General features: G+C 43.3%; 1 protein-coding gene across 6 annotated transcripts in view; it reads left to right on the top strand.

Moving 5' to 3' along the window:
- LOC310878080 (zinc finger MYM-type protein 4-like) overlaps positions 1-15311 on the top strand; it is a 58137-nt gene extending 42826 nt beyond the window's left edge. For 3 of the 6 annotated variants that reach the window (XM_083792189.1, XM_083792187.1, XM_083792185.1), the window contains exons 21-31: positions 6308-6447; positions 7364-7487; positions 8727-9014; positions 9474-9550; positions 9717-9846; positions 10236-10387; positions 11297-11411; positions 11957-12208; positions 13070-13151; positions 13659-13727; positions 13810-15311. In XM_083792189.1, the coding sequence (XP_083648315.1) occupies positions 6308-6447; positions 7364-7487; positions 8727-9014; positions 9474-9550; positions 9717-9846; positions 10236-10387; positions 11297-11411; positions 11957-12208; positions 13070-13151; positions 13659-13727; positions 13810-13924 (1544 nt within the window). In that variant the 3' untranslated portion in view covers positions 13925-15311. Of the gene's footprint in view, positions 1-457; positions 989-2325; positions 3687-6307; positions 6448-7363; positions 7488-8726; positions 9015-9473; positions 9551-9716; positions 9847-10235; positions 10388-11296; positions 11412-11956; positions 12209-13069; positions 13152-13658; positions 13728-13809 lie in introns of those variants that run through there. The other 3 variants (XM_083792186.1, XM_083792188.1, XM_083792190.1) reach the window with 3 other exon arrangements.
- The last annotated feature ends 646 nt before the right edge of the window (positions 15312-15957 follow it).

Below are 15957 nucleotides of genomic sequence, written 5' to 3'. Positions count from 1 at the left end.
ATGTGATTGTTTGGCGAGGAAATACAATGAGAATCAGAAAGGTTGCCACAGAAACATTGCATACATTTCCTCTACCTTAAAGTTGCTGATGATAAAGTATTCACGCGCTGCAAGCAACAGTAACTTCTCGTTTACATTGATGAAGTCCATGCCTATTCTCCAGTCCCATCTAACCACTAGAATTGGGCGATATGACTTAAAATCGTTGTTTTAAGTGGAAGTGACAGAGAGGAGATTCCATGAGGTATATTGTTTTCTCTTAGATCTATGGAAGATGCAGTGACACTAAAGGTTTTCATATCTCTATATTGATTCAACTTTTTTCATAATGTTCTTTTGAATCTCTCATGGTGGAGAATTCTTGATGGGTTTCCCACCCAGCGCTGTCTGTTCATTGTAACTAATTGACAACCATCCCACAACATCTCTCACCCATTCCTCCACCACACACAACCAGCCAATCCGACGATCGCCCCAGCTGAGCTTGCTAGCCCCGCGCGCTCCACTGGAGCGCCCACGCCATCCCCGACAGTGTCACGCACGGCGGGAGACGCGGAACCGCACGAAGATGCCTTGCCGGCGCGCTTGACCGGACGCCATTTCCTGGCCATGACGGAGAACAGCAAATCTGCATGCAAAGTCTGCTCGAAGAACTGCAAGAGGTTGAGGGTAGAACAGGAGCAGCAGGAGGAGGAGGAGGTGGAGAAGGAGGGAGGGGAGGAGCAGGAGAGAAAGAGGCCAAGGAGGGAGATGATGGAAGGTGGCGATGAACGTCAAAACGCGGCGGAAGAGGAGAAGGTGAATGAGGAGGAAGGCGAGGAGAGGAAAAAGGAGGAGAGGGCTTGTGAACAACAGGCCCAGGAGACGCAGACACAATACTACTGTAAGACCTGTCCGGGAGTGCCCAACCTGTGTCCTGTCCCCTGCTTTGAGCTCTACCACACCCAACAGGTGTACACAACCGCCACCAAACTGGACCCAGCACCGGGTGAGCTGTTGTCTGCATTAATGTCATAATATTTGAAAAGTATGTTCATACGGTATTTATAATAAAGTAGAATTAGTCTGTGCCGTCCCTCTTCTTCGTGTGCATGCGTGAGTGATGCACAAAAGGTGTGAGCTAAAAGTAATTCAACATTAAAAAGCATTATAACCCGCGCACCAACGACAATAAAGACTTCATCGGCCTGGGCTGGCCTAGTGGTCCAGGCACCTTGGCTGGTAATCCAGCCTGACAGCCCATCTCTCTCCCCCTTTCCTGTCAAACTACTGTTGATCTATCAATAAAGGCAACAAAAAAAAACCCAAAAATATCTAAAACTAGAAAAAGTGCCCTTCCGGGCACAGGTCTCCACCAGGTTATCCACAGATCCGTGCAGTTAGAGGTAAAAACACTTTTGGGCCAGTTATAGCGCCACCTTGAGGCTGAGTTGAAATTGTTCATGTGGCATTTCGTCCTCGGCCTAGTGGGAATGTGGGTGCACAATTTCACGGAAATCACGTGATGTGTTCATGATTTGCAGCATTTTGTTTGAAACTGAGCACTCCTGTGAACTTTGGAAGCCAATCTTAACCAATCAGGATGGAGTCTGATAAATCTGAAAGACCCGTTTCGTTGAATGGCTCTAGAGAGACTGTGTACCAATTTGCGTGATGTTTGGACAAAATCTGTAGGTGTACTGTGCAAAAACTTGTTTTGCACAAAGCGGCCTCCTGGTGGCGCTATAACAGGCCGTTCTGGAAAGTTTGGGGCAGAGGTTCATGGTTGGCATCCAGGGAGTGTGTGTGCAAAATATGGCATCGACCGGGTTAACGGTGGCCGAGATTAGCTGTTCACGGACACACACACGGACACACAAACGGACGGACACACAAACGGACGGACGGAGTGCAAAACATACTCTCCCCACATGCCTTCGGCCTGGTGGAGACAATAAAATAAATATCTAAATAATAAAGACCATGAAAATGGTTAGACAATGTTTCCATCCGCACTGGATCTAAACTCTTTTCAAATTAAGACTAGCCTGGCATGGCGAGATTCACTGCATAGATATTTGTCACCACGTAGATATTAGTCTGGGATCTCTGTGTGGAACCTGCATGTTCCTGCAAAAGATGCCCAAATGGCAGGTTGTTCTGTTTTTCAGGCTAAATAAAGACGTCTTTATCTTTGTCGTTGGTGTGTGGAATCGACCCTATTATTATTGTCGTCATGTGACATTTAAGTAATCACTGATGATTGCACATTCCTATACCTTGCATGTAAGCTGACTGACTTTTGAAGAGGGTCAAGTGTTTGTGACCCGAGTCTTTCTTTTTCAGAGTCTCCTGATCTCCTGAACAGAGAGGCTGAACGCCTGCCATTATCAACATCGTCCTCGGAGAAAGAATCACAAACTACTGGGATAACTGGATGACGTGTACTCTTTTCCACATCCTCCTTTATGACCTCACTTTTGTTAAAAAACAAAAAAAATGTAAGGTAAAGCTCTATATTCTAATAGTACTCATTGCTATATAGTGTTTGTTCAGTAACAACAGTCTCTCCAGTTCCAGTGAGCGAGAATGAACGCACAAAGGTCATTTATCATCTAAAAATGTTGTTCCAATTTTGTTTCTGGTTTTTAGTTAGTTTTTTGCTGCATCACTTCCAATTTCACTTGTTTATTCTGTGTACTACATACGTGTTTTTCCCCTGAGTGGATAGAATTATTATCCTAACCTGAATATGTATTTTCTGTTTACTAAGAGCCAGAGAGTTACTGAACAAACATGCTATTGCAATGTTTATCATAAATATAGAGATATTTAATTAACACTAAATAAAATTAGAAACTCCCTTACACCCCCTTTGATTCTGTTTGTGTATTTATCTTCAGTTGACCGTCACATTCCCAGTCATTTTCATTTCCATCCAGTTTGAATTTTGAACTGAACAACATAGTCGAAATTGATGTGAATAGTTTCCTGTCAGTTTCACCAATAGGACATCACATTGTCTTGGCAGACAGATGCTAATAGGCTCTGTGCATCACTGTCAGCTTACCAGAAGCAGGCATATACTGTTTCTTGTTCTGGTTCTTCTCCTTTAAAATGGCTGCGTTTGATTAGGTCTGCAGCGGATTTGAGCCAGAAACGCGTCAGGACGGTGTCATGCACGTTCAAGTCTGCTGACGAGCCAATCAAACGAAGCTATTGGAAAATGAACTGGGACAGTTAACAGGCATGTCGCCTTTGGTAAACCAGGGACTGAGTTTATTCGCAGAGCCTGTTGGGCTACACATGGGAAAAGCAGGACATTTACAGGTGAACCAATTCCTGTCGCATTTCTGTTCCATTCTGCAGATCGCTAAAGAGGACCTTTAGAAAGATAAACATATTTTTTGGGTTGTAGTATTTTATAATTACACTGGGCTTTGATAAAAAGAAAATAAATAGGGTATTTGTGTTTACTTAGACAGTATTGTAACAGACGGTCAGAACATTAAGGGAACGTTCCAAATGTACCTCTTGAAGGAACTATTGAAACTGATTCCAACCACAACTGAAATATTTTGTGATTTACAATGTAATTTGTATTTCATTTTATTGTATTTTTTATGTGTTTGTAATGTACTCTATGTGGGTTCACGTTGACTACGTTTTCATCGTTTAATAAAATTTTAATAAAATCCTGAGTAATACTTGAACTCTTGAGTGTGTCCTTGTGTGCACTCAAGAGTTAGATTAACAGATAACAGATTTAGCTGTGTACTGATGTCAGGAAAGTACAACTAGAATATCATTGCTGTCGGGCAGAAACCTTGTCCATCTCCATGTTTCAAACTTAGTTTTTTTTGTAAATGAATGCCCTACTGTACTTTATCATACAAGAGTGTTATACAAAAGTAGTGAAAATAGCAGATCTATAAGATCAGACCTCACAACACATTATGAGCTTGTATATGGGCTATTTTCACTATTTTCCTTTTTCTTTTTCAATAAAATCATTTTGGACATAAGGTTTCCACCTGACGGCGACAATATGCAAGTCAGCAAAGGTTAGGCATTGAGGCTGTGTGTCCACCAAAATGTCTTCCTAAAATCACTAACAAACACTCGAGCTGAAAACCTTTCAGCTTGCTGCAAACAGACTTGTCACGCAGCTGGAGTATAAACAATTAAAAACACAATCTGTGCTCACTCACCCTGTAAGTGATTTTCTTTGGTTAAAATAAGTTTATATAAGCTCTACAGTATATTGTGATATTACTCATTGCTATAATAGTGTTTAGGGCATATTTCTTTCTGTCCTTTATTTCTTTAGTCTTCAGGCTCCAAAACACTATGGTAGTCATATAGTGATCATTAGCCTTGCCAAGCCATGAGGCCCATACGGCAGGAGCCTATCTCCTGTTTCTAGCGTGAGGCAGCTTGATGTACAAGTACACCCCCTGGACATGACGCTAGTATGTTGCACGGTCTTACCCCCAATCCAACCCTTGATGCTGAGTGCCAAGCAGGGAGGCACTGGGTCCCATTTTTCACAGTCTTTGGTATGACCCGGCCGGGGATCGAACCCCTACCTCCCAGTCCCAGGGCGGACACTCTAACCAATGGGCCACTGAGCTGGTGTGCATGGGGAAATGGGAATTAGATTGGACGGTTGGGGGTGAGAGTGAAGTGAAGATGACGATGGGGTTGGTCCCTCCAAGCTGTCCTTGTTATGCAAGTACTTACTTGAGACAAAATGTCCAACAGGAGATGTATGAAGATGAGCAAACTATGATGGAGAGGTCTGTAGTAGAACTGAAACGGGTGCAGCAATATTAAATGAATCACAAAGTGAAAGTGCAGGCCATACAGCTGAAGCCTCATCTTACATTTTGAGATAGCCACTACAATGCTGTTCACAAAAAAATAAGTGATATTTGAATTAAGTGAAATCACTGAATATACCTTTAAATGCCAAGAATGTTTGATATTTTGTCAGTGTCAAATTAAGAATTGCTTTTTTCCCCTCCTTTCTCCGAATTTGTGGAAACATAAAAAAAAAAGAAAAGATTAAATGTAGTTTAATCTAATTTAATCTGAATGGTATTGTTGTCCTTGTATTTGCACAGGTGCACAATGAGTGTTTTATGAGTTTATCAACATTAGAATATTAAAGTCTCTAGATCATTCAACAGAGAACATTCTATACCGAAACATATTAGAAGTTCACAAGCCGAGATCCTGGTCTCTATTCTGTTGAAAGCAAAAACAAGTAGATGGTTTGAAGGTGTCTGGCCCATGACTACCTAGTGTTTCCTACTGGAAAATGAGATTCTGAGGAGCACCAGGCATTTAGAGGTCTCGGTAATAAACCAAAGCTTAACCACACATGACCATAGACTGTTTTAATCACATTGGATTGGAGAACCAGACCCTTCCCTGGGTCCATGCCTCTTGTGACGCCCCCATCCCTCTAGTCATACAAGTTGTATCCCTGCTTGATTGATTCATTGATAGATTGATTGAATACTTTATTAACAGTTTTCAGGGGGGGAAAGCACAGGAAAGTATATAGTTCAATACAATGTCTGCTAAGAGAATTTAAAACTCAATAAAGCCTTCTTTGGGAAGAAGAAGCGCTTCATGGGTCCTTAGATATAGAAAACTGTTAATAGGTGGTCTTTTCAGAGGGTTCTTTAAATGTTCAATTCCTTTGTAAAAATCACAGTGGAAAAAAGGAAGGTGGTGAACTTAAAGAAGGTCCAGGGCAACTCTGTTCAGTTCAAGTAGAAAATCCTTTATTCCATAAAAATGCAATGGTTGAAAACGCTGATGAAGCTGGCCTCAGGCCGAATCGGGATGGTCAACAGCGCTGGTAGTTGGGGAGAAATAACACCCGACAGGATGATTTAAAAAAAGCTTGCTTCAAATGTTTTCAAAAAGATTCTTGAGGGCAACCATCTGACCGACCCTCTCTCTCTGCTCCACAACAATGAGGATCTGATCTGTAACTTGACAGACCAATATTTCTAGCCTCACTGTATTGCATCCAGGATCCTCTCCTGTACACTGTCACCTCTGATGCCACTAAGAACACCTGTGGTAGATGTATGATGCATTTGACACAGACGGACAAAAGTTAAATGGAAACAGTCTCAAAGTGCATTGAGAAAGGGAAACGTAGACATGCTGACTGATAATGCCACGTGTTTGTTTATTTTAGTCATAAAGAATTACGTACAGTAGATCATCTTAACATCTCCGACTGGGCAGAACCATAGTGAGCAAGTCCTCTTTCCTGTCTGTGTCCGCCTCTTGTCTCATTTCCCAGGTGTGTCCCAGTGCTGCTCCTGTGGCGGAGTGGAGAAAGTGAGGCTAGTGATGGTTCCAGTCCCGGTACCTGTCTTTGTGCCTGTGCCAATGAACATGTACTCCCAGCACACGCCGGTTCCTCTGGCCATGCCTATTCCCGTACGTGCTCCTCTGTGTCTTTGCACCAGTGTTGATGTTTTATTTAGTTTCAGTCATAGTTAGGTAGGGATGTTTTGATCACTTTTTTTTGCTCCTGATCCGATTCCGATCATTTGATTTTGAGTATCTGCCGATACCATATAGACATGGGGGGGGGTCAGATCAACATATCCGCCTGGGTGACAGCAGAGTGCTGGGCGAGCGCTGGCGGTTTGGCATGGGGGTTCATCAGTGATCTCCGTAACATCAGGGATCTCCAGCCGTGATGATGTTTGGGGTGATCAAACAACACACTTACGGGAAATGCACGATTCAATAGTTCGGATCAGGACAACCCTAGTCATAGTCTTTTGAAAAGCAATCCATTTGCTTTTAGCCATATTTTAGTTATCTGAAATGTTTTAGTTTTAAGTCTAGTTTTCGTCGACTAAATATAAGATTTGAGTCTAAAGTCAAAACTTATTTTGGCCAGCCCAGATGGCGTTGAAAATTTGAAATGCATGATTTATACTCAGCTGTGTGCCGAAAATAGCAGATCTACAAGATGTGACACATTGTGAGCTTGTAGATCATCTATTTTCGGAGAGTACACACCTGTACACAACCAAACATCAAATGACGTATATTTTACTTCTACTAGATCTCTTGTCCACTAGCCCCTCCCTAACATTTTAGTCTAGTTTTTATTTGTTGACACAATTGTCAATATCTTTAGTCTTAGTTGTAGTCATCATAGCTTAGATTTAATTTAGTTTTCATCAGTGAAAAAAGGTAGCCGGCGAACATTTTTCATCATAGTTTTATTCTACGGAATCAACACTGCTTTGCACGAGACCCATCCCTGCAAACAGTTTGTGTTGCACGTTTGGGCTACCACGTCATCAACATGTTCTTTCCTCGGATCCTTCTTCCCCAGGTTCCAGTGCCCCTGGTGCTGCCACATAATATAAAGGAAATGAAAGATGCCGCTGTCCAGTGGGAGCCCTTGGCCGAGGCGGAAAAGGGGACGGAGAGGGACAAGAAGATTGTCTCCCGTGGAGGTGAGGTCTACAAGGAATTCTGGCTATTGTGAGGTCCAAGAACTGAATGGCTGTCCCTCAGTAACCTTAAACCTGTAATCTGTTGAGTTTTGAGTAATAGCTTTGAGTGATACATGCATAATATGCTTGTGTGTGTGATGCAAGAAAGTGCTTCCATGTGGGCCACATGGAAGAACTAAGGTGCCCCTTAGTTCAGTTTGGCCTTATGCCCTTCTAAACATTATGTTCTGCGGCCACAGTGGCTTTGATGCCACGCCCACATATTGCTCCAGCTGATTTCACACTCGGTTTTCTCCTCTTTTTCTGTCAATATGGATTTTAGACCACAGTGACTTTTGCTGATATTCTGAATTCTTGTTAGACAACATCAAGGGAAACGCTGTGCACGTAACCAGTGGTAGGTTTAAGCGTTGGAAAACGGGACTATTTTTTGTTTATAATTTAACACAAATCTAGCAAAGAATTACTGTAAAAGAAAGAATGTTGAGCTAGATTTTCTGAGAATACATTTTGGTAATGAACAGTAATATGGCACTGAGGGAAAAGAACACTAAGGTACAATGAGGTTTGCACAGACAGGTTTTAGTACATTGTTTCAGTATGAAATATGGAGAGGAGATAGCACCATAACCAGGGCAGGAATTTCAAGGCCACCTTGTTTGGCCTATTTTGCTAAATACAGTAAATAGCTCCTTTTATTAATTTATTTCATGCTGTGTAATTTAGAGGAAAAGAGTCCCGCACACTGTCTTCACTTGAGTTTAGACTTTATTGAGCGTTTCGGTCGTCAGACCTTCAGAATGCCTGATGGTCTGACGACCGAAACGTTCAATAAAATCTAAACTCAAGTGAAGACAGTGTGCGGGACTCTTTTCCTCTACTTATCAGTTCCAGTTATCCGACGCACCTGTCCATTGTAGGTGTGCAGAAGGACTTTTTCTTATATGCTGTGTAATTTAAAATAAAATCATCCTTAATTAACCCATGAATTCAATTCATAATATCCGTGGACTTTATCCTGGTTTTAGTTGATGGTTGGCTGCTCTGATATTTTGCATTTTGCATTTGTTTTTTGTGCCTGCAAAGAATTGGCAACACCTGACCAAAGGCCAAGTAGCCTTGCCGCAAAAATGATAAAATTCCAGGCCTAGTGTAATGTAGTGTGTGTGTCTGTGTGTCTGTGTGTGTATGCGTGTGTGCGTGCGTGTGCGTGTGTGCATGTGCACGCGCTTGTCTCAGACCAAGTGAGTACACACAGTGGAGAGGCAGTTACTCATCTTAGCTTGGACAGTGAGGACCCTCAAACTGAGGGGAATGCAGGACAAGCTGAGCCACGCAGGACCACCGTGCATGAAGAGGAGAGCACAGAGTCTAAGGACACACTCACCATGACCACACCAGGAGACCCCTTGAAGACCACACAGACGGAGCACAGCCACGGGACAGACGACAACACCTCCAGCACCAGCGTGGATCAACAGCCCCCCTTGTCCCCAATGATGGACTTGGAATCAGACCTTTCACCTGGTGAGCGACAGCCGACAAAGTGATATATTTTTTATGTTTTACCGTAACAAGCCGCACAGGACCTGTGAAAGTTCAACACCCGCTCGGACTCGGATTAAATAGATTCGATAAGGTTTGATTGTCTATTTGAAATTAGCTAGGTTTGCATCATTTGAGGAAAGTTGTCTTAAGACGTGTATTAAGTTTCAAGCATTTCACAAATGGACTTCCCTTCATTTGTATGGGCGTGATTCAGTCAATTACTCCAAAGACTAGCCGGTCAACCAAAGAACCTCAGAATTTCAGATAAATCACTAAGTTTTACATCAAAATGAGAAAGCAGCAGAACCAACGACTGACATATCAGATAATCAGAGTCATGCTTTTCACTTTCTCAGTTGCTAGTTCCAGTGAAATAGACATTCTAAGATCATTCCTATTTCCTACTATCTTCACCTCGACCGGTATGTGTCTTTCCAGAGCGGTATGATCTGGATCAGTCTGCTCCCCGGCGAGGATTAAAGAGAACGAGGGATAGCTCTCATAGCCGAAAACGGGTATGACACATTCAGTGACCTCTGTTGTCATCCTACTACACAGTGTCTTCCACTGACTTAAAGCAGTTACATCCACAACCAGCTGTCACAATGCAATACAACCATTTAGAATAATAGCCTGGAGTGATCGGTCGTTATCTGTATCTATTCTCTCATGTCAATTCAGGGTAAGAGGCGAGTTTTGGACCGCAGTGCCCTGTCAACCCGTCCCAAACTGAACCACCTGTATGGGATCAAAGCCTGGGGCAGCTGGGTGCAGAGGCACAACGCACACACTGACACAGAACCCCGGAGCTGTGAGTGGACAAACTGATTCTGTGCTATACTGTGTTTGTTCCAGTGGTTCTCAAAGTGGGGTGGGTCGTTTTGGGGTGTTCCAGAAGGCCCCCAGCAAAACATTAATTAATACAGCATCGCAATCGTTTTAACCACTTCATCCAAATAATAAATATAGCAGCCAGAAATGCAAGCTCACAGTGCACCACTTGAGAGCTTCTGTGGGTTCCTGGCACACAACATTTTCCACAGGCCAAATACATTAATACATTAATTTGGAAAAGGAAAAGTATACTACTGGTATTGTTCTGTTCTGTGATAAAGATGAGATCTTTATTTGTCACGGTGTGAGACGTGTGGCTGACAGGAGAATGTGATGTGCTTCATGGTGTGGTCTCTCGTCCTCCAGCCCATACACCAGCTGTTAAGGAGGACATCCTTCAGTGTGACGCCTCGGAGCTGAGCTACGCTCTGTGTCGCTTCATCAAAGATGTCCGGCGGCCCAACGGAGGCACGTACTCGGCTGACAGCATCTTCTACCTCTGTCTGGGGATACAGAAGGTACAGGAACACGGGAGCACACACACGCACGCACGCACACGCGCGCACACACACACACACACACACACACACACACACACACACACACACACACACACTCAATCCTCATTCATATAATAGTTGCTGTTGGGCAGAAACCTCTCGTGTTTTTCTTTTTGAGTGGTGCATGACCACTCCAAGGAACAGCAATGTCCGTGTTCACCTATGTGTTGATTCACCTATGTGTCCGCCTATGTATGTGACGTTAATGAGCACCAGTATGACTATTAGTACCAGTAGGGGCGCTGTTGTGCCAGAAACAGAGAGAGAGATAGTGCTGCACTGTTGCCTGCTAATGAGAGAGAGAGAGAGGAGGGGGGAGTTGCACCACTCAGTTCACATGGGTGTGATCTTTTCATAAATGGTTTTCAACCCTTAATCAAGGTCCATTATTTATTCGGCTCAAGGGTCACTGGTGGTCCCGGACTACTGGTTGAGAACCACTGATATAGTGCCCTTATCCAAAGCGCTTTACATAGCGCATTATATTCACTTCCATTCACTTCCATTTACACACACATTCATACACCAATGGCGGAGTAAACCATGCAAGGCACCACAAGTCTTGCTCAAGGACACTTCTGCACTAACTCTGGGGGAGCCTGGGATCGAACTAGGAACCTTCCGGTTCCCAAGCGGCCGCTCTACCCCTGCTGTTGCCCCACCTCACAAATTGATGCCCTACAAGCCTACACTACAGCGTCACACAAAAGCATAGCAGATATACAGGCTCGAAGAGCTTATAGATCTGCTATTTCTGCTATTTTGGAATTTGAATCCTGAAAAGTAACAGTTTTGGACATATGAGGGAGTCTAAATGGTTTTAAGATAATATGTCGTCATCCAATCTGTGTCTCCCTTTCTCTGCAGTACCTGTTTGAGAAGGGCCGCATAGAGAACATATTCACGGATGAGCTGTACAGTCAGTTTTCTTTGGAGATCGCCAACATGCTGCAACATTGGAAGCCTGAACTGCTACCCAGCGGTATGCTGATTTCTCCATTTCCTTGGAGGGATTCATTTCCCCCTTTATTTTCTGTAGCGCCGATTGACTGTCATGAGCATTATTATGTTTGAATCACTTATTCATTTCCATTCAATTCTGAAAAAGTTGTAGAACGTCTGATTTTGCTCAAGATACTTAAAGACTGTGTATCTATTTTCTTTGTATTTCATTTTAGTGTGTGCTTGAAGGAGCACTGCAGCCATTGTCAACCTCATCTTCATATAACTGCTCCTTACTAAAGCTCATCTTACCAAAACTCCCTACTGATGATGTCATTTGTCAGACAGTTAAATCAATGCTACAGTCTTGTAGATCGGATATTTTCAAAGAAATTATGTATAGGGCGTTGCTGCAAATGAGCCTATATATATAGGGGTTAAAGACTGTGCTTGTGATGCTATATTAACTAATTTAGCTGGAGGACCCCCTGGAACCCCCTCAGGGACCCCATGGGGTTCCCTGGACACCACTGAGAAGCACTGACCTGCGACGGTACTTTTTGTTCTCCCCCTTCCTTCCGCCAGGCGGCCTGATGCCGTCGCGCGTGCAGGAGGCCTACCTGTGGGACTGCAAGCAGCTGGGGGCCTACTCGCCCGTGGTGCTCCTCAACACGCTGCTCTTCTTCTGCACCAAGGCCTTCCGCTTCACCACGCCGGCACAGCACCAGCAGCTGTCCTTTGCCAACTTCACGCGGCGCTCCAGGCCCTGCAGCCACCGGGGCAAGACCCTCTACCTCCAGCACCGCCGCGGAGCCGCGACGGGCCACGAGGCTACAGGTGGATGATGCCGAGAGAGGCAGTGTTGCCGCTTATTACAAGTGACTTTGGGCTTGTTCTTGGAAACCTCATATGTCAAGAAAACTGAACTGAACAAACTTTTGGTACTTTCGTGTGACGCTGTAGTGACAGTGTAGTGTGATCAAATAGGGCGTTAATTTACGGAAAAACACAAAGTTAAAATTATATAGTCTTGCGTAGCCAGAAAACTATTCCACAATCTCCCAATGCTATAGAGGGTATGCGCGTGACATCATAATCAAACCCGGAAGTTATGCGGGAACGAGTGGCAAAAAACAACTTTCTGGCCTTGACATACATTCAAGCAGAAATTTGATTGCATTAAACAACGTTAAACGACATTAAACTCACTTTTCACTCACTTTGCCACTCAATTATCCATTCACTTTATGCATGTGCAATTGTGCATACCCTCTATATAGTCTGGAACTACAGTAAGGACTCTGAGTAAGGAAGCTGTTATCTGTTATTTCCGTTCACGAAAATATATTTTTAAGATATCTTTACATTTTATTTTTACATTTACATTTCTGCTAAGCAGCATAATATGCTTAGATGATTTAGATTTATATTAGGATAAATTTGCGTGACTGTAAATATTGAACTTCATCGCTTACACATGATCAGAGCTTCCGTTCTCCAGACTGTATGACGGAAGCATTGGAAAATTGCGAGAGGCAACAGTCTGGCCACGCAAGACTAGCAACAATATAATATACAATATGTCACGAATCACGATACAATACTTGTGTTGTTCAGTACTGTTCAGTACATATTATATACAAACCTGATAATTCTCTCTCTTTTTCTGTGATTACACATTGTTGGTGCTGTTCCCAGAAGAAGACCTGGAGATACCAGAGAACATCAGCAGCCCTCTCCACTGTCCTGTCAGACTCTATGAGTTCTACATGTCTAGATGGTGAGGCATGCGCGCACGCACACACACACACACACACACACACACACACACACACACACACACACACACACACACACACTCACACATCAGTGCCGGCAGACGAACGTAAACATAATGCTAACATAAAATGCCATACATACGCACTTAAGATACACAGATACATACAAAAGCACACAAACACAAGAGCATTATGCGCTGATATGATATGATTGATTTAGTCAATTAAAATGTATTTCGGCAGGCTTTGATGGCGTCGTAATGCCTGATTTGCATAAAATGACTCTTCTCAACTATTTTTGTCTAGTTTTTATTTGTGGACAAAATTGTTAATATATTTATTATTTTGTTTTTTGGTCAGTGAAAAAAGGTTGTCGACGGACCTTTTTCGTCATAGTTCTAGTCAGAAACACATTCACACATTACATGCAAAGTGGCATGATACCTGCGCTGCGCTGGAGTTTTTCTCAAACTGTACTGAATCTCGACCCACCCCACTCTCTTCTCCAGCCCAGACATGGTCAAGAATAGGACTGATATCTTCTACTTGCAACCTGAAGGGTCTGTCCATACAAACAGGTCAGAGCTGTTCCTCCGCCTGTTTGATCGAAAGGATTTTTTAAATTAATGAAATGAATTAATTGCCCTCTCTCTTCAACAGTTCCCACTGGTATACCGCCAAGCCACTGGAGGGAGGGACCTTACAGAGCATGCTCACACGTATCCTGGCTGTCATGGAGGTGCAGCATGATATTTTCGGTCTCGGCAGCACCTAGTTGCATTTCATTATCATGCAGAGAGGGTTATCAGTGGGTTTTGGTTATGAGTGGGGTGCATTATTATTCACTTTCAACCTGGTGTCCATATTTTGGAATGTCATTTTAGGCCAAAGAAAAGATATTAATAAGCTAAACTAGCAGATCTACAAGCTCACCGTGCTACCCGTTCACAGTGTGTCGCATTGTGATGCATTTACAAAATCTTTTATCTTACTTTTCTTGTCCTTTTTTCCCATTACAATCCAATCCAGTATTATGTTTGATGTTGTCAGCACTGTCTTAGGGCTTAAGTGGTTAAAGACCTTTGTTGAAGTGCTCATAAGGACATTGGCGTTCATGACGTGCCCATCTCCTCTGCATTAGTGACCTCTGCTGGGGAAAGATGGTTACAGTTTTTACACTCATCCAATGCTCTGTCATTTATTACAGTGGTTCCCAAACCTATTAAACCTATTTTACTTGGAGCCCCCCTTCTTACATACCCCCCCCCCCCCCCCCTCTGACTATTATTGACAATAATAATGACATGCCCAAAATAATGGACCCCAGGTTGGGAACCACTACTTTATTACACTACACTATGTAAATCCTTTTATACCCTTTCATATTATGCTCTTAGGCAGGCTGCCTGTTCAAACTGGCAGTCCAAATCCAGCCAAATATTGGAGTCGGATTGGTTTTATGTGGTCACGTCACAAGGCTAAAGTTATTTTCACACGGGCAGACGCAAAGATACAAAGCTAGACAGTGTATTTGTAGCTGTTGTAGCTTTTTCAGCAGCTACAAGCGTTGTGTGTGTGTGTGTGTGTGTGTGTGTGTGTGTGTGTGTGTGTGTGTGTGTGTGTGTGTGTGTGTGTGTGTGTGTGTGTGTGTGTGTGTGTGTGTGTGTGTGTGTGTGTGTGTGTGTGCGTGTGCCTGTGTGTGTGTTTCCCCCTGTTCAGTGTGCATAAAAACAATGCGACTCCAATCTTATCCGGATTGTCCACCAATGGGATTTGGGATAGATTTGGCCTGGTGGTCTGAATAGGGCCTTAATTAATGCCCTTGTATACTACAGTGTTGCAGAGAGATTTAAAGGAGTTTTTGTATCTGCTGCCTCCTGCAACAGGCTCAAATAAATAACCTTGTATTATCAAATCACATCTGAAGTTTCAATTGTCCGTTTGGTTGTACAAAGAGAAGTCCAGCCAGCTTGCTTCAGCCAGTTGAAGGTAGAGGTGCTCGTCGGTTTTCTAACAAAGACAACTTGAATCGCAGAGAACAATACCTACGTGGGCACTTCGGGAGAGACTACCCACTGCACTTATTTATTATTTTGCAGGGGTGTTTGGTTGTGCATCACGGTTTCATTTTATTTTCCGTTCCATCAAATTCAAGTGTTCTGTAGTGTTCTAAAAAGGTTATTAAAGGGTCATTTACGTTGTATTTTCTATCAAAGTGTGCATTCTCTATTGACCAAAACCAAGTGTTAACCATAATAGGTTACCTGACCTCAAGACAAACGAGGAGGTATCAAGTTGGCTGGATTGCTATAAAATGTCTTACTTACTTTCCCCTTCTGGGGCTTATGCCACCTACGTCTACAAGAGTTCTCCAAGCATCTCGGTCCTGAGCCACCACCTCCAGCTGTCCCCAAGTGTGGCCCATTTTCTCCAGGTCTCTGCACCAGATGTTTCCGTGGCCGACCTCTCTTTCTTTTCCCTTGGGGGTTCCACTTGGGTGACTGCCTTGTGGTGTTTGAGGCTGGTTTACGGAGAGAATGACCTATCCATCTCCATCGCTGGTTTGAGGATCTCTTCCTCTGCTGGTTTTTGGTTGGTGCGTTGCCACAGTTTTTGTTGCTGATGGTGTTAGGCCAGCGGATCTGGAAGATTCAATAGAATGTATATTAGGGCTAAAACACCAGAACAATGTCATTTACTATAAATTATTTTGTTTATACAAGGACCGCCTTCAAGAGTGTACTAGTGGGACCAAATGGACCCGTAATGGTCCGTTTGGTGCCACTTGTACCACCTGCCACTTGTACA

This window comes from Protomyctophum parallelum, assembly GCF_964188405.1.
Source record: "Protomyctophum parallelum genome assembly, chromosome: 20".
Taxonomy (NCBI): Eukaryota; Metazoa; Chordata; class Actinopteri; order Myctophiformes; family Myctophidae; genus Protomyctophum; species Protomyctophum parallelum.
The sequence above is the reverse complement of the archived record's forward strand: the minus strand, read 5'-3'. Positions and strand labels throughout refer to the sequence as shown.